Source organism: Oncorhynchus gorbuscha, linkage group LG14 (genome assembly GCF_021184085.1).
Source record: "Oncorhynchus gorbuscha isolate QuinsamMale2020 ecotype Even-year linkage group LG14, OgorEven_v1.0, whole genome shotgun sequence".
In the NCBI taxonomy this organism is placed as follows: Eukaryota; Metazoa; Chordata; class Actinopteri; order Salmoniformes; family Salmonidae; genus Oncorhynchus; species Oncorhynchus gorbuscha.
In genome coordinates this window covers 60,897,274-60,920,959 of record NC_060186.1, presented here as the reverse complement: position 1 = coordinate 60,920,959, position 23,686 = coordinate 60,897,274, and the positions used below count along the sequence as shown (strand labels likewise).

Sequence of the window (23,686 nt, the reverse complement as noted above, 5' to 3'; positions counted from 1 at the left end):
GGAGAATGGGAGAATGGAGGAATGGGAGAATGGAGGAATGGAGGAATGGGAGAATGGAGGAATGGAGGAATGGGAGAATGTAGGAATGGGAGAAATGGAGGAATGGGAGAAATGGACAAATGGAGGAATGGGAGAATGGAGGAACGGGAGAATGGAGGAACGGGAGAATGGAGGAATGGGAGAATGGACAAATGGAGGAATGGGAGGATGGAGGAATGGGAGAAATGGAGAATGGAGGAATGGAGGATTGGGAGAATGGAGCAATGGAGGAATGGGAGAATGGGAGAATGGAGGAATGGAGGAATGGGAGAATGGAGGCATGGGAGAATGGAGGAATGGGAGAATGGAGGAATGAGAGAATGGAGGGATGGAGGAATGGGAGAATGGAGGAATGGGAGAATGGAGGAATGGGAGAATGGAGGAATGGGAGAATAGATGAATGGAGGAATGGGAGAATGGAGGAATGGGAGAATGGAGGGATGGGAGAATGGGAGAATGGAGGAATGGGAGAATGGAGGGATGGGAGAATGGAGGTATGGGAGAATGGAGGAATGGGAGAATGGGAGAATGGATGAATGGGAGAATGTAGGAATGGGAGAAATGGAGGAATGGGAGAAATGGATGAATGGAGGAATGGGAGAATGGAGGAATGGGAGAATGGACGAATGGGAGAAATGGACGAATGGGAGAAATGGACAAATGGAGGAATGTGAGAATGGAGGAATGGGAGAATGGAGGGATGGGAGAATGGGAGAATGGAGGAATGGGAGAATGGAGGAATGGAGGAATGGGAGAATGTAGGAATGGGAGAAATGGAGGAATGGGAGAAATGGACAAATGGAGGAATGGGAGAATGGAGGAATGGGAGAATGGAGGAATGGGAGAATGGAGGAATGGGAGAATGGACGAATGGGGGAATGGGAGAAATGGAGAATGGAGGAATGGAGGATTGGGAGAATGGAGGAATGGGAGAATGGACGAATGGAGGAATGGGAGAATGGAGGAATGGGAGAATGGACGAATGGAGGAATGGGAGAATGGAGGAATGGGAGAAATGGAGAATGGAGGAATGGAGGATTGGGAGAATGGAGGAATGGAGGAATGGGAGAATGGAGGAATGGGAGATTGGATGAATGGGAGAATGGAGGAATGGGATAATGGAGGAATGGGATAATGGAGGAATGGGATAATGGAGGAATGGGATAATGGAGGAATGGGAGAAAGGAGGGATGGGAGAATGGGAGAATGGAGGAATTGGAGAATGGAGGGATGGAGGAATGGGAGAATGGAGGAATGGGAGAATGGAGGAATGGGAGAATGGAGGAATGGGAGACAGGAGTGATGGGAGAATGGGAGAATGGAGGAATGGGAGAATGGAGGAATGGGAGAATGGAGGAATGGGAGAATGGAGGAATGGAGGGATGGGAGAATGGAGGAATGGGAGAATGGAGGGATGGGAGAATGGAGTGATGGGAGAATGGAGGGATGGGATAATGGGAGAATGGAGGAATGGGAGAATGGAGGATGGGATAATGGAGGAATGGGAGAATGGAGGGATGGAGGAATGGGAGAATGGAGGAATGGGAGAATGGAGGGATGGGAGAATGGAGGGATGGGATAATGGGAGAATGGAGGAAGGGGGAATGGAGGATTGGGACAATAGAGTAATGGAGGAATGGGAGAATGGAGGAATGGAGGGATGACAACAAGGGGCAAACACTCCGTTACCCTTCCTTTGTATGCCACACCACATACCCTGTGTCTTCTAGGAGTAGACCTATGGTTTCTATTGTAGAACTGTTACAATTAACTCTTTCAGGACTTCATACATTCAATACCGTAGGGCTATAACTAACACAGTGTTATTATTACTATTACTACAGTATATGCTGAGCCTCACCTGATTATTTTTTCTCAATGTCATTATGGTAAGAAAAAAAGGTGTTTGATGTTCCAGCATCTAAATCAGTTGAACCTAAGACACTCATGCAGAGTCAAAAACACTGTAAAATCTATATAATCCATATAATCTGAAACCTTCCAATTAAGACTCAATTATTTTTCAATTTCCTTTCGTAGAATGTTTGAGAATGAGACATCTCATGTATAATTGTTTTTCAATAACGTGCCTTATTGCCAGAGAATAATGGAAGCATTACACAGCCATCCTGACGCTGAAACAGATGGAGACTGCTGAAAAGGAAGGACTGTGTACAATCTAATAACTCAGTCATCCAGTCAGTTACGGTTGAGGTCAGAATGATCCACATACTACATTAATATTCTGGACCATTAGCATTCAAACCAACACACCGATGCTGCTAATGGAACAAAGAAGTCTCACCAGGTATCTCTCGTCACCTTTCATCCCTGGTGTTCGGATGAGGTGATTCTGCTCCCCCCTCCAGTCCCCGAAACGTCGGAAGAAGTAGTTGGAGAGGAAACGGTTAATGGGGTCCCGTATGATGTTGATGTAGACGGGCTGCTCTATCCTGAACCTGACAGACAGAGGGACAGATGGACGGGCACATATTTATACAGGGCACATAGTACAGTTCTTCACAGTGGGGCAGTATTGGGGCCTAGTTGATAAGGAGATGGGCAACTGACTTACACGAAGTGTACAAAACATGAGGAACACCTTCTTAATATTCATTGCACCTCCCTTTCCCCTGAGAACAGCCTCAGTTCGTCGGGGCATGGGCAAGGTATCAAAAACTTTCCACAGGGATGCTGGCCCATGTTGACTTCAATGCTTCCCACAGTTATATCAACTAGGCTGGATGTCCTTTGGGTGGGGGACCATTCTTGATACACAGGAAACTTTTGAGTGTGAAAAACCCAACCGTGTTGCAGTTCTTGACACACTCAAACCGGTGCACATGGCACCTACTACAATACCCCGTTCAACGGCACCTCAATCACTTCTTCACCCTCTGATTGGCACACACAATCCATATCTCAACTGTTTCAAGGCAAGTCTCCTCCCACTCCTCTACACCAGGTTCCCCAGCTGGCGGGCCGCGGGTGATTTTATTTGTCCAAACAAGTTTGGGCTTCTTGCGGTCAATTTGCTGTCTACAAATGATTTGTAATTATGTTCCGGCCCCCTGACCATCCGCTTAAGAAAAAAGAGGCCTCGGCTGAATCTAGCTGATGATCCCTGATCTACATTGATTGAAGTGGATTTAACAGGTGACATCAATTAAAGGATCATAACATTCACCTGGATTCACCCGGTCAGTCTATGTCATACAAAGAGCAGGTGTTCTTAATGTTTTGTACTCTCAGTGCATATTGCCATTGTTGGTAAATCAAGTTGACATTTTCTGAAAATGTAAACTACAGAAACGGTTCTGATTAAAACATTGTCCAGTCATAGCTATAACAGTGAAACTCCGCTGTTTCAGGTGGTTCTGTATGCCATTGAGACCTTAGCATCATTGACGGATGGATGGTACCAGTTGTCACACGTGATGTGCTCTGCTGTAGTTACCGGGTGAAGTTGAGAAAGTGGACATGTCTGGTGTACAGGAAAGGCTGAGGGATGTTGCTGATGTTCCTCATAAGGTCCACCTGAAAGGCACACATCAAGAGAAATGACTGTATTAGTCTATACTTGTATCAAAGACAGTATGTCTCCCCAGGATGGAAGCAGAAACAAACAGAAAGTTCATTTAGAACCATTTTCACTAAACCCTTTTGTGCTTTAATAGGCAATGATGGAATATCTGTAATTAATGACACATTCATTTCACATGTTCTGGCATCAGCAGAGAAATCGATTAAGAGGTTGTGGACACTCCCTGTCCACTGTGTCAGAACCTGACAACATCATCATGTTGGAGACCCCCTGTCCACTGTGTCAGAACCTGACAACATCATCATGTTGGAGACCCCCTGTCCACTGTGTCAGAACCTAACAACATCATCATGTTGGAGACCCCTGTCCACTGTGTCAGAACCTGACCTCATACAGGCTGGAGACCCCCTGTCCACTGTGTCAGAACCTGACAACATCATCATGTTGGAGACTCCCTGTCCACTGTGTCAGAACCTGACCTCATACAGGCTGGAGACCCCCTGTCCACTGTGTCAGAACCTGACAACATCATCATGTTGGAGACTCCCTGTCCACTGTGTCAGAACCTGACAACATCATCATGTTGGAGACTCCCTGTCCACTGTGTCAGAACCTGACAACATCATCATGTTGGAGACCCCCTGTCCACTGTGTCAGAACCTGACAACATCATCATGTTGGAGACCCCCTGTCCACTGTGTCAGAACCTGACAACATCATCATGTTGGAGACCCCTGTCCACTGTGTCAGAACCTGACCTCATACAGGCTGGAGACCCCCTGTCCACTGTGTCAGAACCTGACCTCATACAGGCTGGAGACCCCTGTCCACTGTGTCAGAACCTGACAACATCATCATGTTGGAGACCCCCTGTCCACTGTGTCAGAACCTAACAACATCATCATGTTGGAGACTCCCTGTCCACTGTGTCAGAACCTAACAACATCATCATGTTGGAGACTCCCTGTCCACTGTGTCAGAACCTAACAACATCATCATGTTGGAGACTCCCTGTCCACTGTGTCAGAACCTAACAACATCATCATGTTGGAGACTCCCTGTCCACTGTGTCAGAACCTAACAACATCATCATGTTGGAGACTCCCTGTCCACTGTGTCAGAACCTAACAACATCATCATGTTGGAGACTCCCTGTCCACTGTGTCAGAACCTAACAACATCATCATGTTGGAGACTCCCTGTCCACTGTGTCAGAACCTGACAACATCATCATGTTGGAGACTCCCTGTCCACTGTGTCAGAACCTGACAACATCATCATGTTGGAGACCCCCTGTCCACTGTGTCAGAACCTGACAACATCATCATGTTGGAGACCCCCTGTCCACTGTGTCAGAACCTGACAACATCATCATGTTGGAGACCCCTGTCCACTGTGTCAGAACCTGACCTCATACAGGCTGGAGACCCCCTGTCCACTGTGTCAGAACCTGACCTCATACAGGCTGGAGACCCCCTGTCCACTGTGTCAGAACCTGACAACATCATCATGTTGGAGACCCCCTGTCCACTGTGTCAGAACCTGACCTCATACAGGCTGGAGACCCCCTGTCCACTGTGTCAGAACCTGACCTCATACAGGCTGGAGACCCCTGTCCACTGTGTCAGAACCTGACAACATCATCATGTTGGAGACCCCCTGTCCACTGTGTCAGAACCTAACAACATCATCATGTTGGAGACTCCCTGTCCACTGTGTCAGAACCTAACAACATCATCATGTTGGAGACTCCCCTGTCCACTGTGTCAGAACCTAACAACATCATCATGTTGGAGACTCCCTGTCCACTGTGTCAGAACCTAACAACATCATCATGTTGGAGACTCCCTGTCCACTGTGTCAGAACCTAACAACATCATCATGTTGGAGACTCCCTGAGACTCCACTGTGTCAGAACCTAACAACATCATCATGTTGGAGACTCCCTGTCCACTGTGTCAGAACCTAACAACATCATCATGTTGGAGACTCCCTGTCCACTGTGTCAGAACCTGACAACATCATCATGTTGGAGACTCCCTGTCCACTGTGTCAGAACCTGACAACATCATCATGTTGGAGACCCCCTGTCCACTGTGTCAGAACCTGACAACATCATCATGTTGGAGACCCCCTGTCCACTGTGTCAGAACCTGACAACATCATCATGTTGGAGACCCCCTGTCCACTGTGTCAGAACCTGACCTCATACAGGCTGGAGACCCCTGTCCACTGTGTCAGAACCTAACAACATCATCATGTTGGAGACCCCCTGTCCACTGTGTCAGAACCTGACAACATCATCATGTTGGAGACTCCCTGTCCACTGTGTCAGAACCTGACCTCATACAGGCTGGAGACCCCTGTCCACTGTGTCAGAACCTAACAACATCATCATGTTGGAGACTCCCTGTCCACTGTGTCAGAACCTAACAACATCATCATGTTGGAGACCCCTGTCCACTGTGTCAGAACCTGACAACATCATCATGTTGGAGTCCCCCTGTCCACTGTGTCAGAACCTGACAACATCATCATGTTGGAGACCCCCTGTCCACTGTGTCAGAACCTGACAACATCATCATGTTGGAGACCCCCTGTCCACTGTGTCAGAACCTGACCTCATACAGGCTGGAGACTCCCTGTCCACTGTGTCAGAACCTGACAACATCATCATGTTGGAGACCCCTGTCCACTGTGTCAGAACCTGACCTCATACAGGCTGGAGACCCCTGTCCACTGTGTCAGAACCTGACAACATCATCATGTTGGAGACTCCCTGTCCACTGTGTCAGAACCTGACCTCATACAGGCTGGAGACTCCCTGTCCACTGTGTCAGAACCTGACAACATCATCATGTTGGAGACTCCCTGTCCACTGTGTCAGAACCTAACAACATCATCATGTTGGAGACTCCCTGTCCACTGTGTCAGAACCTAACAACATCACCATGTTGGAGACTCCCTGTCCACTGTGTCAGAACCTGACAACATCATCATGTTGGAGACTCCCTGTCCACTGTTTCAGAACCTGACAACATCATCATGTTGGAGACTCCCTGTCCACTGTGTCAGAACCTGACAACATCATCATGTTGGAGACCCCCTGTCCACTGTGTCAGAACCTGACCTCATACAGGCTGGAGACCCCTGTCCACTGTGTCAGAACCTAACAACATCATCATGTTGGAGACTCCCTGTCCACTGTGTCAGAACCTGACCTCATACAGGCTGGAGACCCCTGTCCACTGTGTCAGAACCTAACAACATCATCATGTTGGAGACTCCCTGTCCACTGTGTCAGAACCTGACCTCATACAGGCTGGAGACCCCCTGTCCACTGTGTCAGAACCTGACAACATCATCATGTTGGAGACCCCCTGTCCACTGTGTCAGAACCTGACCTCATACAGGCTGGAGACCCCTGTCCACTGTGTCAGAACCTGACCTCATACAGGCTGGAGACCCCCTGTCCACTGTGTCAGAACCTGACAACATCATCATGTTGGAGACTCCCTGTCCACTGTGTCAGAACCTGACAACATCATCATGTTGGAGACCCCCTGTCCACTGTGTCAGAACCTGACAACATCATCATGTTGGAGACCCCCTGTCCACTGTGTCAGAACCTGACAACATCATCATGTTGGAGACCCCCTGTCCACTGTGTCAGAACCTGACAACATCATCATGTTGGAGACCCCTGTCCACTGTGTCAGAACCTGACCTCATACAGGCTGGAGACTCCTGTCCACTGTGTCAGAACCTGACCTCATACAGGCTGGAGACCCCTGTCCACTGTGTCAGAACCTGACAACATCATCATGTTGGAGACCCCCTGTCCACTGTGTCAGAACCTGACCTCATACAGGCTGGAGACCCCCTGTCCACTGTGTCAGAACCTGATAACATCATCATGTTGGAGACTCCCTGTCCACTGTGTCAGAACCTGACCTCATACAGGCTGGAGACCCCCTGTCCACTGTGTCAGAACCTGACAACATCATCATGTTGGAGACTCCCTGTCCACTGTGTCAGAACCTGACCTCATACAGGCTGGAGACCCCCTGTCCACTGTGTCAGAACCTGACAACATCATCATGTTGGAGACTCCCTGTCCACTGTGTCAGAACCTGACCTCATACAGGCTGGAGACCCCCTGTCCACTGTGTCAGAACCTGACAACATCATCATGTTGGAGACCCCCTGTCCACTGTGTCAGAACCTAACAACATCATCATGTTGGAGACTCCCTGTCCACTGTGTCAGAACCTGACCTCATACAGGCTGGAGACCCCTGTCCACTGTGTCAGAACCTGACAACATCATCATGTTGGAGACCCCCTGTCCACTGTGTCAGAACCTGACCTCATACAGGCTGGAGACCCCCTGTCCACTGTGTCAGAACCTGACCTCATACAGGCTGGAGACTCCCTGTCCACTGTGTCAGAACCTGACAACATCATCATGTTGGAGACCCCTGTCCACTGTGTCAGAACCTGACAACATCATCATGTTGGAGACCCCCTGTCCACTGTGTCAGAACCTGACCTCATACAGGCTGGAGACCCCCTGTCCACTGTGTCAGAACCTGACCTCATACAGGCTGGAGACCCCCTGTCCACTGTGTCAGAACCTGACAACATCATCATGTTGGAGACCCCCTGTCCACTGTGTCAGAACCTGACCTCATACAGGCTGGAGACCCCCTGTCCACTGTGTCAGAACCTGACAACATCATCATGTTGGAGACCCCCTGTCCACTGTGTCAGAACCTGACCTCATATAGGCTGGAGACCCCCTGTCCACTGTGTCAGAATCTGACAACATCATCATGTTGGAGACCCCCTGTCCACTGTGTCAGAACCTGACAACATCATCATGTTGGAGACCCCCTGTCCACTGTGTCAGAACCTAACAACATCATCATGTTGGAGACTCCCTGTCCACTGTGTCAGAACCTGACCTCATACAGGCTGGAGACCCCTGTCCACTGTGTCAGAACCTGACCTCATACAGGCTGGAGACCCCTGTCCACTGTGTCAGAACCTGACCTCATACAGGCTGGAGACCCCTGTCCACTGTGTCAGAACCTGACAACATCATCATGTTGGAGACTCCCTGTCCACTGTGTCAGAACCTGACCTCATACAGGCTGGAGACTCCCTGTCCACTGTGTCAGAACCTGACAACATCATCATGTTGGAGACTCCCTGTCCACTGTGTCAGAACCTGACAACATCATCATGTTGGAGACTCCCTGTCCACTGTGTCAGAACCTGACCTCATACAGGCTGGAGACCCCTGTCCACTGTGTCAGAACCTGACCTCATACAGGCTGGAGACCCCTGTCCACTGTGTCAGAACCTGACAACATCATCATGTTGGAGACTCCCTGTCCACTGTGTCAGAACCTGACCTCATACAGGCTGGAGACTCCCTGTCCACTGTGTCAGAACCTGACAACATCATCATGTTGGAGACTCCCTGTCCACTGTGTCAGAACCTGACCTCATACAGGCTGGAGACCCCTGTCCACTGTGTCAGAACCTGACAACATCATCATGTTGGAGACTCCCTGTCCACTGTGTCAGAACCTAACAACATCATCATGTTGGAGACTCCTGTCCACTGTGTCAGAACCTGACCTCATACAGGCTGGAGACCCCTGTCCACTGTGTCAGAACCTGACAACATCATCATGTTGGAGACTCCCTGTCCACTGTGTCAGAACCTAACAACATCATCATGTTGGAGACTCCTGTCCACTGTGTCAGAACCTGACCTCATACAGGCTGGAGACCCCTGTCCACTGTGTCAGAACCTAACAACATCATCATGTTGGAGACTCCTGTCCACTGTGTCAGAACCTGACCTCATACAGGCTGGAGACTCCCTGTCCACTGTGTCAGAACCTAACAACATCATCATGTTGGAGACTCCCTGTCCACTGTGTCAGAACCTGACAACATCATCATGTTGGAGACTCCCTGTCCACTGTGTCAGAACCTGACAACATCATCATGTTGGAGACCCCCTGTCCACTGTGTCAGAACCTGACAACATCATCATGTTGGAGACTCCCTGTCCACTGTGTCAGAACCTGACAACATCATCATGTTGGAGACTCCCTGTCCACTGTGTCAGAACCTAACAACATCATCATGTTGGAGACTCCCTGTCCACTGTGTCAGAACCTGACAACATCATCATGTTGGAGACTCCTGTCCACTGTGTCAGAACCTGACAACATCATCATGTTGGAGACTCCCTGTCCACTGTGTCAGAACCTGACAACATCATCATGTTGGAGACTCCCTGTCCACTGTGTCAGAACCTGACAACATCATCATGTTGGAGACTCCCTGTCCACTGTGTCAGAACCTGACAACATCATCATGTTGGAGACTCCCTGTCCACTGTGTCAGAACCTGACCTCATACAGGCTGGAGCGAGATCCCCAAATCCCTCATCTCCCATTATTACATTAATGAGAGCAGCTAAACCACACCACATGTTATGTTATCCCTCAGTGGGTCTCCCTGTTGATAAAGCCCATCTGGTTCTAGTGTGCTGGTGATAGCCAGTACATCTACCCAGAACACTGTCCTCAGGTTTCATTCTGTGAAACGACTAGCAGAGAAAACCGATTGGAACAATGACATGTTTTCATTGTGTACTGTTCATAATCATATGTAAAACCTGATCATTCACAGTTTTGTGTTCCAGATCATCCCAGCCTAGGTGGATGTTCTCCACCTCTGTGGTTTCCCAGGCCTGCATCAAGAGACAGGTTGGGACCTGTACCCCAGGTGAGCTCCATGGTGGGGGTCACACCTGGCCCTGACCCCTGGGGGTGGAGATGGGACAGGTGGGACAGGGAAACGAAGGTGGGGTGACTAACAACCCTCTAAATACTGAGGGCTGACCCTGTCATAACCTTGGCTGAGCTCACCAGCATTACTCAATAAACTGAAGGAAAAACATGGAGGTCTTGATATTTATTGCGACTTGTTATATAGCCATTTGTTATCTAGTGTGATAGCATTATGGTTCATATGCCTATAATCAACAGTTATAAATCTTTTGGGACATATTTTGACACTGTGTTTGGCATGAAACAAGTGCTGCTGCTCCATAAACATCAATGAGAAACTGTGACGTCACTGCTATCTGAGGCCCCAGTCACATGAGAATTTGACAGTCTCTCTCTCTCTCTCTCCATACAGAAAAAGCTCAATTCTGCTGACTTCCAGACCAATTAGCCGAAAACGTATACCTCCCACTACACTACACTACACGTTTGGGTTGATTTAACGGGAATAGGGAAGGCCAAACACACACACACACACACACACACACACACACACACACACACACACACACACACACACACACACACACACACACACACACACACACACACACACACACACACACACACACACACACACACACACACACACACACACACACACACACACACAAAACCCCCCTCTCATTCAGGAAGGGAGGTGAGTAGAGGAAGAAGGGGAAGACGGGGGAGAGGAAGAAAGACTGAAAGAGGAGGATAGTCTGGGATTCCAGAAATATTTGATCCCCCCCCCCCCCCCCCCTCTCTTCCTGATTGGAAGCTGTGCCTTAAATGCTTCCTGGTTGGGCTCCGCAGACCACTGGGACTGGGCTAGTGTAAACAGACTAAACTTTTCTGCTATTGCTACTCCATATGTCCCTCAACATCCCACCCCCACTCCCCTCACCTCTCCCTTCAATCTCTCCACCTCACCCCTCAACATCCCACCCCCACTCCCCTCACCTCTCCCTTCAATCTCTCCACCTCACCCCTCAACATCCCACCCCCACTCCCCTCACCTCTCCCTTCAATCTCTCCACCTCACCCCTCAACATCCCACCCCCACTCCCCTCACCTCTCCCTTCAATCTCTCCACCTCACCCCTCAACATCCCACCCCCACTCCCCTCACCTCTCCCTTCAATCTCTCCACCTCACCCCTCAACATCCCACCCCCACTCCCCTCACCTCTCCCTTCAATCTCTCCACCTCACCCCTCAACATCCCACCCCCACTCCCCTCACCTCTCCCTTCAATCTCTCCACCTCACCCCTCAACATCCCACCCCCACTCCCCTCACCTCTCCCTTCAATCTCTCCACCTCACCCCTCAACATCCCACCCCCACTCCCCTCACCTCTCCCTTCAATCTCTCCACCTCACCCCTCCACATCCCCCCACTTCTCCCTTAAAACCATTTCAATGTTTTAATATCCGTAGTAGCTAGTATTCAGGAACATGGGGTCCATGGCAGAGCTGCATTTGTTTGCTGTGTAACATATTTGGTGAGAGAGAACATAGCACCACCCAGCAACACAGAGAAACTCACAGAAAAGCTGTGTTGCTATTTCTGACCAAGCCAAAATAAAGCCATCTCTCTCTCAGGTCTTGTAGTCTGGCTATAGACAGACAGACAGGTCTCAGATGTGGGTACATAGGGCTCCACAAGGCTCCAAATGCATTAGCAGGCCACTGGCTGAGCCAAAGGATAATGGTCCAACACTCTAGTCCCCAGCCAGACTGGAGTTAAGGAGACCAGCATCTCTAAACTTAGACAGCATGCATCTGGATCTGCATATGTCAACACACACGCACACACACAGCTACTCTAAGAGGACGTGTTAGTAGACCATAGACAGAGGTGTTTTATGTCTCTCTCTCTCTCTCTTTTCCAGAGGCTTAATGATTCTAGTACAGCCAAGCGTTCAGGCTTGATGAATGTTTAAACTACCTGTTTCAATATTAGCTTTAATTAAATATTTACTTCAAATCCAGTAATGGTTATGAATATTTAGCATCTACTGACCATTCAAACATAAAACGATTTCTACAGCACACTTTCACACTGATAAAAAAGCCCTATGAGGATATGAAACATTACCACATAGACTATGACACAGAAATACACCATTATTCTCTTCCTCTATGGAGAGTCTGAGAGTCTGTTTACGTTGGTGTTAGGTGGCAGGAAGTGTCATTTATAGAAGGGCATATGAGGGCATATTTTATTGGTCTGGCACTGATGGAAGATGCCTGATAGGGGTCCTACCACAAGACAGGTGTGCCTAGTTAACTCCTGTCAGTACAGTCAGCTTTCTAATTAAAATGTTCCCCAAATATCACTAGAATAAAGGAAGATGAAGAGAGGGAGAGAGACAGTCAGAGAGAGAGAGATTGAGAGAGAAAGACAGAGAGACAGAGAAAGATACAGAGACAGAGAGAGAAAGAAAGAGAGAGAGAGAGGGATTGAGAGAGAAAGACAGAGAGAGAGGGACAGAGACAGAGACAGAGAGGAAGAAAGAGAGAGAGAGAGAAAGACAGAGAGAGAGCGAGAAAGCCAGAGAGAGAGAGACACAGAAAGAGAGAGAAAGGCAGAGGTAGTGGTAGTGATGTCCTAATGACATGGTGCAGAGAGAAAAATGTGCTCTTTTATAATGCTATTCTAAACATTTTGCCATGATAAAATATGGCAATTTTAAAGCTAATTTCCAGCAATTGTACAGTTTTTGCCATAGGGAGGGGGAAACATTTGCTGTTTTATAGCTCATTTCATGCTTTTGTTCACATTTTGCAATGAGGCTGAGATAAAATGTTGCAGATTTAAAGCTCATTTCCTGCAATTCCACACATTTTGCTATAATGTGCTATCAAACATTTAAAAAAATGGGATGTGGGCCCCCTGGAGGTTGGGGGCCCCGGGGCACTTGCCCCTGCGTTCCAATTCTGTAATTGGGCCCTGCTTCCGGTCATCATACAACAAGGCAACGCTCCCCACTCCTCCCATCTCTGACCCTTAAAGCACACCCCCTCAACCACCACTGATATCCCTCCTTATCTCCCTCCTTATCTCCCTCCTTATCTCCCTCCTTATCTCCCTCCCTTTCTCCCTCTTTACCCGTTCATGCTTGGTGACGTGTGTCATACCCGTTCATGCTTGGTGACGCGTGTCATACCTGTTCATGTTTGGTGAGGCGTGTCATACCTGTTCATGTTTGGTGACGCGTGTCATACCTGTTCATGTCTGGTGACGCGTGTCATACCCGTTCATGCTTGGTGACGCGTGTCATACCTGTTCATGTTTGGTGAGGCGTGTCATACCTGTTCATGTTTGGTGAGGCGTGTCTTGTTGTGGATGTCTGAGGAGACCAGGTTGAACTGGTGTTTCTCTGCCAGTAACCTTAGTAGGATGACTACCGTCCTGCTGCCACACTTCCCCACACGATTATACACCACCTGACTGGGGAACGGCAGCTCCTGAATGGGAGAACAACAGAACACACTCTGCTGAGGAGACAGCAACAATTGTCTCATCAAATAACAATTAGCTAATCAAAGACATGATTATTGCCTTCTGGAGGTAACATAAGGCTAAGATAAGGGTAAGAATGATGGTAGGTACAGCTGAAAGATGACACCAGGTAAATGAGGACGAATTCAAATATGGTTAGGATGAAAGGAAAGAAGAAAAGAAAGTGAAGAAGGGGAACACTGCCAAAGGGATTGGACCGCTCCTTCTCGTAACTCTTACTCTGTCCTTCCTCTCTGACCTCTGACCTGTCTTTTGCGTCTATTTTTCCAGGAGGCTGTTCTCACTCGACCCCCGATGCCCTGCCATCCTGCAGATAAACTCCACACGAAGTGCTTTATCACACACACACACACACACACACACACACACACACACACACACACACACACACACACACACACACACACACACACACACACACACACACACACACACACACACACACACACACACACACACACACACACACACACACACACACACACACACACACACACACACACTGGTCACTGTAACGCATCCCTCGATTCCATCTGATAGCAGAAGGATCACTGAAATAAGGACAAAGCTATTAGCAGTTGAATAACATCTGAAAGGTGTCGTTATTGATGCTCCTAACCTTTTCCCTGTCATGACTTCAATGAAGCCTATTTTATTAGAAATACAAAAGAGTGAAGAATTCAGCGGCGGGAAATTCCTGCCGGCCGGCATTCCCAGTCTGGAATGGTAACTGAGATTCCCCTTGGGGGAAATTCCTGCCGGCATTCCCATTCTGGAATGGTAACTGAGATTCCCCTTGGGGGAAATTCCTGCCGGCATTCCCATTCTGGAATGGTAACTGAGATTCCCCTTGGGGGAAATTCCTGCCGGCATTCCCAGTCTGGAATGGTAACTGAGATTCCCCTTGGGGGAAATTCCTGCCGGCATTCCCATTCTGGAATGGTAACTGAGATTCCCCTTGGGGGAAATTCCTGCCGGCATTCCCATTCTGGAATGGTAACTGAGATTCCCCTTGGGGGAAATTCCTGCCGGCATTCCCAGTCCGGAATGGTAACTGAGATTCCCCTTGGGGGAAATTCCTGCCGGCATTCCCAGTCCGGAATGGTAACTGAGATTCCCCTTGGGGGAAATTCCTGCCGGCATTCCCAGTCCGGAATGGTAACTGAGATTCCCCTTGGGGGAAATTCCTGCCGGCATTCCCATTCTGGAATGGTAACTGAGATTCCCCTTGGGGGAAATTCCTGCCGGCATTCCCAGTCTGGAATGGTAACTGAGATTCCCCTTGGGGGAAATTCTACACATCTGACAGGGACACTAAAGCCACGTCTACTACAGTACAACTCAGGGTTAGGGGATGGTGCTGAACCCCATGACAGGCATTTTAGTGTAGTGGTCCACATTTTTGTGCGTTTGTGTGTGTGAGTGTGTCTATATGTGTTGGTTTTTCTGCATGTTTACCCCTACAACTCCTGTATCCCAGTACACAGTGTTTTGTATGATGAAGCCCAGAGTGGTTAGGGCCACACACACACCACTTCATTTTGCTCCTCTATCTTGACCTGTATCCCTGCCTGCCTCGCCCCAGCAGCACAGTAAAAACATGGCCTGTCACGTATCAATTTGAGGACAGCCCGTCACTTTATCAACAATGTATTTCCTGTTTTTACAGAATACTGGGGTTACAGGAAATCATCAGAGGATAAAATGCTTTGGCAGCGTTTGGGAACAGAAATATGTGTGTTGTTTGGCCTGGGCTTGAAAGAGGGTGGGATGATGACCATCCCCTGTGATAACTTTGTTTGCACTTGTGTTGATAGGCATGAGTCTGCCTGTGTCGTGTCACATGGTTTACACCCTTAACTCCCCTTTGATAAAACATCATCAACACTGTATGAGGTCGTTCTAGACATAAAGTGGGTTTATTTAATAGAAAAAGGTCTGGAAAAGAGGGCTGTATTCAATCAAAACCTATGGCCAGAAGAGTCCGGTGCTAGAAAAAACAAAATATTCCTCTTGCACATCCTGACAGCGGAATTCGATCCAACTAAGAAATGAAACAATTCTGAAAGTGTGAAACAATAAGACAGTCAAATCTGTGTCAATTCTCACAGCACAGAAAGACATTGGGATCTAGGGAGTCAGTGCACGTCAATTGTGTTTCTCTTAAACAGGCCTACCATGTCTCTGTTTTTGTAGTAATACCAGACCTCTTAGCTTATCACATTCTAATGGCAGTGATAACATATCTGCTGTGTTTGCATGAAGAACAAAAACATCTGGGTTTGTTAGAATTAGCTCACAGAGGGCAAGGAACCCTAGGGCCTAGCCACCCCAGTACAACCCCTCTGATGTGGTTGCTAATGGTAGCTAGCTGTGGTAAAACTTTGATCTGAAAGGAGGGAAGAAAAATAGTGGGGAAAACCACAAATAGTAGCCAGGCAGCCAGTATAGCCTACACAAGAGCATAGCGCTTTACAGTAGCCTATTAGTCACCCACTAAGCGTAGAGCATAGCGCTTTACAGTAGCCTATAAGTCACCCACTAAGCGTAGAGCACAGCGCTTTACAGTAGCCTATAAGTCACCCACTAAGCATTTAGACCTCTTTTTTTGGTCCTGTTGGGATGTCTTTTTTTTGTTGCAGTTTGGACTGGCCTTGATTTCAACGTCCAAGGACAAAGATTTTTGGTTGGGTCCGGACCAGACCTGAACCAATCATCAACGTCTATTTTTGGTTCAGATTTTGTCCGGTCTGGACCGGCCTTTATTTCAACGTCCTCAAGATGTTCGGTCAGTACCGGCCTATATTTGGCCCAATCATAGTCAATACAGTACCAGTCAACAGTTTGGACAAATCTAGGATTTTTCTTTATTTTTCACTATTTTCTACATTGTAGAATAATAGTGAAAACATCAAAACTATAAAATAACACATATGGAATCATGTAGTAACCAAAAAAAGGGTTAAACAAATCAAAATATATTTGATCTTTGATATTCGTAAAAGTAGCCACCCTTTGCCTTGATGACAGCTTCGCACACTCTTGGCATTCTCTCAACCAACTTCACCTGGAATGCTTGTCCAACAGTCTTGAAGGAGTTCCCACATATGCTGAGCACTTGTTGGCTGCTTTTCCTTCACTCTGCTGTCCAACTCATCCCAAACCATCTCAATTGGGTTGAGGTCGGATGATTGTGAAGGCCAGGTCATCTGATGCAGCACTCCATCACTTGCCTTCTTGTTAAAATAGCCTTTACACAGCCTGGAACAAATGATAGTCCCACTAAGCGCAAACCAGATGGAATGGCGTATCGTTGCAGAATACTAAGGTAGCCATGTTGGTTAAGTGAGCCTTGAATTCTAAACAAATCACTGACCGTGTCACCAACAAACACCCCCACACCATCACACCTCCCCTTCCATGCTTCACGGTGGGAGCCACACATGCAGAGATAAGTTGTTCACCGACTCGGAGTCTCACGAAGACACAGCGGTTGGAACCAAAAATCTCAAATTTGGACTCAGACCAAGGACAGATTTCCACCAGTCTAATGTCCATTGCTCATGTTTCTTGGCCCAAGCAAGTCTGTTCTTCTTATTGGTGTCCTTTAGTAGTGGTTTCTTTGCAGCAATTCAAACCATAAAGGCCTGATTCACAGTCTCCTCTGAACGGTTGATGTTGAAATGTGTCTGTTACATGAACTCAGTGAAGCATTTATTTGGACTGCAATTTTTGAGTCTGGTAACTCTAATGAACTTCTCCTCTGCAGCAGAGGTAACTTCCGGTCTTCTTACCCTGTGTCGGGCCTCATGAGAGCCAGTTTCATCATAGAGCTGGATGCTTTTTGCGACTGCCCTTGAAGAAACTTTCAAAGTTCTTGAAATTTTCCGGATTGACTGACCTTCATGTCTTAAAGTAATGATGGACTGTCATTTCTCTTTGTTTATTTGAGCTGTTCTTGCCATAATATGGACTTGGTATTTTACCAAATAGGGCTATATTTTGTATACCACCCCTACCTTGTCAAAACATAACTGATTGGCTCACACGCATTAGGAAGGAAAGAAATTAAAGAAATGAACTTTTAACAAAGCACCCCTGTTAATTTAAATGCATTTCAGGTGACTACCACATGAAGCTGGTTGAGAGAATACCAAGTGTGTGCAAAGCTGTCAAAGGGTGGCTACTTTGAAGAATCTCAAATATTTGTTTCTAACACTTCTTTGGTTACTACATTATTCTATATATTTTCTTTCATAGTTTTGATGTCTTCACTATTATGTAGAAAATGGTAGAAAGAAAAACCCTTGAATGAGTAGGTGTGTCCAAACTTTTGACTTTTGACTTCTTTCACAAGTTTGAACAGCACAGTACAGCACAATACAGTACTGTAGAGCACAACAGAGCACAATACATTACAGTAAAGTACACAGTACAGTAAAGGAAAATGCTTTGCAAGTGTTTGTTTTTACATTTTAATTTTGATTATTCAGCAGACGCTCTTATTCAGAGCGACTTACAGTCGTTGCATTCAAACAGTGGCGTGCCGTGGGCCTGGGGCCTGGGCCTTCAGTGAGGTCCTACACAGTTATTAATCCACCTCTTATTACCATCATTGTGATGCCATGGCTCTAGACACTATACATTTAGACAGAAACGCAGTATAACCAGGCGTTGCGTTACCTTGACATTTGTATTCAGAGAATTGCAGGGGAAGAGTACAATACAGTACAGTTCAACTAATAGACAAGAACATAGTCGAGTGCAACAGAGTTATATTCATATTCTTCTTCTATCCATTTCTGGTCCACAAACTTTGAGCTTTAAGTCTCCCCCCAAAAATACAGTTCCTGTTTACCCAAAAACATGACACATTCAATGAGTATTTTCAATATTTCCCTATTTTTCTTCACCTTTTCATTGTGCAGCTCCGTTGCCCTGCGCGCTTGTTCGTTGAGCTGTAGATCCACTTGGGTGTCTACAAAAGTTTTCAAAAGCACCATTGCTTGTAAGTGCCCATCCGTACTTTGGTGTCTCGTTGCTGCCTTGGATAGACAACTCAGGTTTGCAAAGCCAGTGTGGCTCCAAACACCAAATCGATCACTTGCAAATAATAGTCATTCCAAGCAGTACAGTTTGCAGTGCTTCTCGGAGCCTGTGAGCCATTGATAGCGCTCGTAGTTGGAACTTTGAAAGTGGCGAACGAACCCCTTTCCCGCCTGTGACAGGCTTTGTAGCGTCGGCGTCGAGAGACCTCTCCTTAGAATGTCTACATTTTCTTGAAAAGTTCGTCTTGAGAATGCCGTTATAATTATATCCTCGACCAAATCGATATCTTCTCCTCCTCATTGTGGGTTGAAAAAACAGCTTAGTAGTACGCAAATTAATTTGTTTATCAAATTCAGTTTCCTAGTTCTGAGGTTCTGCATAGACCTGCCCATATAGGACCTGCCTCTCAATATTGGTAATCCAATCAAAAGACGTGCACGCACTACGCCTGCTAGCTGGCTCCTGTGTAACACTGGAGCCAGCCAGCAGGCGTACAATAGCCAACTCTAAAGCTGATTGGTTGACACAAAATTTTAATTTCCATTCACTTTAAGCTACAAGCGCCCGCAGATTTTAGACCCCTGGCAGCACATGATGGCTAAATATGATTGGATAAAAGCTCTAACAAAGACCAGCCCTCCAAATCTCAACCTGGGGCTGGAAGCAGTGCAACCAAGAGGAAAGCTATGAAATGAAGAGTATAACTTTTACTCTGGGGAATAATTTAATACATATTTGTGGGAAAATATATTTTTAAAAAAATATTCTGATGATGTTTAGGCCAGCAGAGAAGGCCTTGCTGGCCCTGACGGCCCACCACTGCATTCAGCTAAGGTAAATAAACAACAGACTAAATACAGGCACACACTCAAACATGCGTAACAGACATGCAGTGGCCTGAACATGCATACAGACTAGTGTCTGTAACCGTTACTGAGAATGTTATTGTAGCTGAAGTGGTCTTTTAGTTTATTCTGTGGATTGGACTACTATGTACATCATTGCTGCCAGAGGTAAGGCTTTTGAATGAACATATTGTAAGTGTGACAGATGGAACAATATTAGATGGAACGCATATTCTGTTGTGATAGAATGCTTACTTCATTGAAAATGTATGTGCAGATGAAATTTGGCCATAGAATCAATGACTGAAAAATAAGTATTTTTCAACATTTGTAAATTATATATTTTCAACACCCAGAAAATACGTATTTCTGATGTCTGGAAAATACGTCTTTTCACCTTTCATTCAGCACCTAAATGCACCTGATTTCAATGTCCGGTAGTTAGTGCTTTTTGAGGTTGGTTCAGTTTTGGTTTGATTATGACAGAATAATTACGATTTTGGTTTCGATCATTTTTTTCAACATTAAATGCACTATGCATTATGTGGGTTGAATGCTGTATCAACACAGAATAAAACAATGAATAAAAGTCCCATGACGGTAGTGACTGTCCATTACTGCTTGTCACTTATTAACCATCATGTATTCACATTACTTTACTTTAATAAAACTATTAGTTGTGTATATTACATTTGTTATATTAGATTACACAAAAACATCCTATGGCGTTCTGCATTAGCTTCGAACAGCCCCCGTGATATGCAGCTGTTCAGGGAAGCTAGAAACCATTATACACAGACAGTTAGAAAAGCCAAGGCTAGCTTTTTCAAGCAGAAATTTGCTTCATGCAACACTAACTCAAAAAAGTTCTGGGACACTGTAAAGTCCATGGAGAATAAGAACACCTCCTCCCAGCTGCCCACTGCGCTGAAGATAGGAAACACTGTCACCACTGATAAATCCACCATAATTGAGAATTTCAATAAGCATTTTTCTACGGCTGGCCATGCTTTCCACCTGGCTACTCCTACCCCGGTCAACAGCACTGCACACCCCAACAGCAACTCGCCCAAGCCTTCCCCATTTCTCCTTCTCCCAAATCCGTTCAGCTGATGTTCTGAAAGAACTGCAAAATCTGGACCCCTACAAATCAGCCGGGCTAGACAATCTGGACCCTTTCTTTCTAAAATTATCTGCCGAAATTGTTGCCACCCCTATTACTAGCCTGTTCAACCTCTCTTTCGTGTCGTCTGAAATTCCCAAAGATTGGAAAGCAGCTGCGGTCATCCCCCTCTTCAAAGGGGGGGGGGGGCTCTTGACCCAAACTGCTACAGACCTATGTCTATCCTACCATGCCTCTCTAAGGTCTTCGATAGCCAAGTCAACAAACAAATTACCGACCATTTCGAATCTCACCATACCTTCTCTGCTATGCAATCTGGTTTCAGAGTTGGTCATGGGTGCACCTCAGCCACGCTCAAGGTCCTAAACGATATCTTAACCGTCATCGATAAGAAACATTACTGTGCAGCCGTATTCATTGATCTGGCCAAGGCTTTCGACTCTGTCAATCACCACATCCTCATCGGCAGACTCGACAGCATTGGTTTCTCAGATGAATGCCTCGCCTGGTTCACCAACTACTTCTCTGATAGAGTTCAGTGTGTCAAATCGGAGGGTCTGCTGTCCGGACCTCTGGCAGTCTCTATGGGGGTGCCACAGGGTTCGATTCTTGGACCGACTCTCTTCTCTGTATACATCAATGAGGTCGCTCTTGCTGCTGGTGAGTTTCTGATCCACCTCTACGCAGACGACACCATTCTGTATACTTCTGACCCTTTGGACACTGTGTTAACAACCCTCCAGGCAAGCTTCAATGCCATACAACTCTCCTTCCGTGGCCTCCAATTGCTCTTAAATACACGTAAAACTAAATGCATGCTCTTCAACCGATCGCTACCTGCACCTACCCGCCTGTCCAACATCACTACTCTGGAAGGCTCTGGCTTAGAATACGTGGACAACTACAAATACTTAGGTGTCTGGTTAGACTGTAAACTCTCCTTCCAGAACCATATCAAACATCTCCAATCCAAAGTTAAATCTAGAATTGGCTTCCTATTTCGCAACATAGCATCCTTCACTCATGCTGCCAAACATACCCTTGTAAAACTGACCATCCTACCAATCCTCGACTTTGGCGATGTCATTTACAAAATAGCCTCCAATACCCTACTCAACAAATTGGATGCAGTCTATCACAGTGCAATCCGTTTTGTCGCCAAAGCCCCATATACTACCCACCATTGCGACCTGTACATTCTCGTTGGCTGGCCCTTGCTTCATATTCGTCGCCAAACCCACTGGCTCCATGTCATCTACAAGACCCTGCTAGGTAAAGTCCCCCCTTATCTCAGCTCGCTGGTCACCATAGCATCTCCCACCTGTAGCACACGCTCCAGAAGGTATATCTCTCTAGTCACCCCCAAAACCAATTCTTTCTTTGGCCGCCTCTCCTTCCAGTTCTCTGCTGCCAATGACTGGAACGAACTACAAAAATCTCTGAAACTGGAAACACTTATGTCATGTTTGTCATTTATTATCATGTCTTGTCCCTGTGCTCCCCATTCTATTCGTTTCCCTCTGCTGGTCTTATTTGGTTCTTTCCCTCCTTCTATCCCTCTCTCTCCCCCTCCCTCTCTCACTCTCTCGCTCTCTCTTCTCTCTATCGTTCCGTTCCTGCTCCCAGCTGTTCCTATTCCCCTAATCATCATTTAGTCTTCCCACACCTGTTCCCGATCCTTTCCCCTGATTAGAGTCCCTATTTATTCCTTTGTGTTCCGTTCCTGTCCCGTCGGTTCCTTGTTTAGTATTCACCATGCTGTGATTGCGTTTCGCCCTGTCCTGTCGTGTTTTTGCTGTGATTGTGTATCGTCCTGTCCTGTCGTGTTTTTTGCCTTCATCAGATGCTGCGTGTGAGCAGGTGTCTCTGTCAACTACGGCCTGCGCCTACCCGAAGCGACCTGCAGTCTGTGGCCGCTTCTCCAGTTATTCCCCTCTACAGACTAGAGGATTTTTGTTATTCCCTGTTTGGACTTAAATAAACTCTGTTTCTGTTAAGTCGCTTTTGGGTCCTCTTTCACCTGCATGACACTTATCTCCCTCACTAGCTTTAAGCACCAACTGTCAGAGCAGCTCACAGATTACTGCACCTGTACATAGCCCACCTATAATTTAGCCCAAACAACTACCTCTTACCCAACTGTATTTATTTAATTAATTTAGTTTGCTTTGCACTCCATTATTTTTTATTTCTATTTTGCACATTCTTCCATTGCAAATCAACCATTCCAGTGTTTTACTTGCTATATTGTATTTACTTTGCCACCATGGCCTTTTTTGCCTTTACCTCCCTTCTCACCTCATTTGCTCACATTGTATATAGACTTGTTTATACTGTATTATTGACTGTATGTTTGTTTTACTCCATGTGTAACTCTGTGTCGTTGTATCTGTCGAACTGCTTTGCTTTATCTTGGCCAGGTCGCAATTGTAAATGAGAACTTGTTCTCAACTTGCCTACCTGGTTAAATAAAGGTGAAATAAATAAAATAAAAATTACTTTATTAATTCATTCCAAGTCATCACCTCATCTCTACAGAGCTGCTGCCTATGCTGACTGACAAAAATCACCGTTTAGGTAGTTCTTCCAAGGAAATAAGGCATACTTTTATGACCTCTGAATACCAACTATCAATCACTTAGATCATGTATTTTCAGGTAGAGATAAATTGTGAAGCAACTGCTCTATCCTGCTCGATTGTGCATT

The 23,686-nt window shown here is 46.5% G+C and overlaps 1 protein-coding gene across 1 annotated transcript in view; it reads right to left on the bottom strand.

The window, feature by feature from the left end:
* The window catches only part of LOC123995248 (uronyl 2-sulfotransferase-like), a 161,321-nt gene that overhangs the window by 20,110 nt on the left and 117,525 nt on the right, over window positions 1-23,686 (bottom strand). Inside the window, exons 3-5 of the mRNA XM_046298717.1 lie at window positions 13,753-13,908; window positions 3,497-3,576; window positions 2,345-2,498 (exon numbers count right to left, since the gene is read on the bottom strand). Coding sequence (XP_046154673.1) covers window positions 2,345-2,498; window positions 3,497-3,576; window positions 13,753-13,908 — 390 coding nt within the window. The remainder of the gene's footprint in view (window positions 1-2,344; window positions 2,499-3,496; window positions 3,577-13,752; window positions 13,909-23,686) is intronic.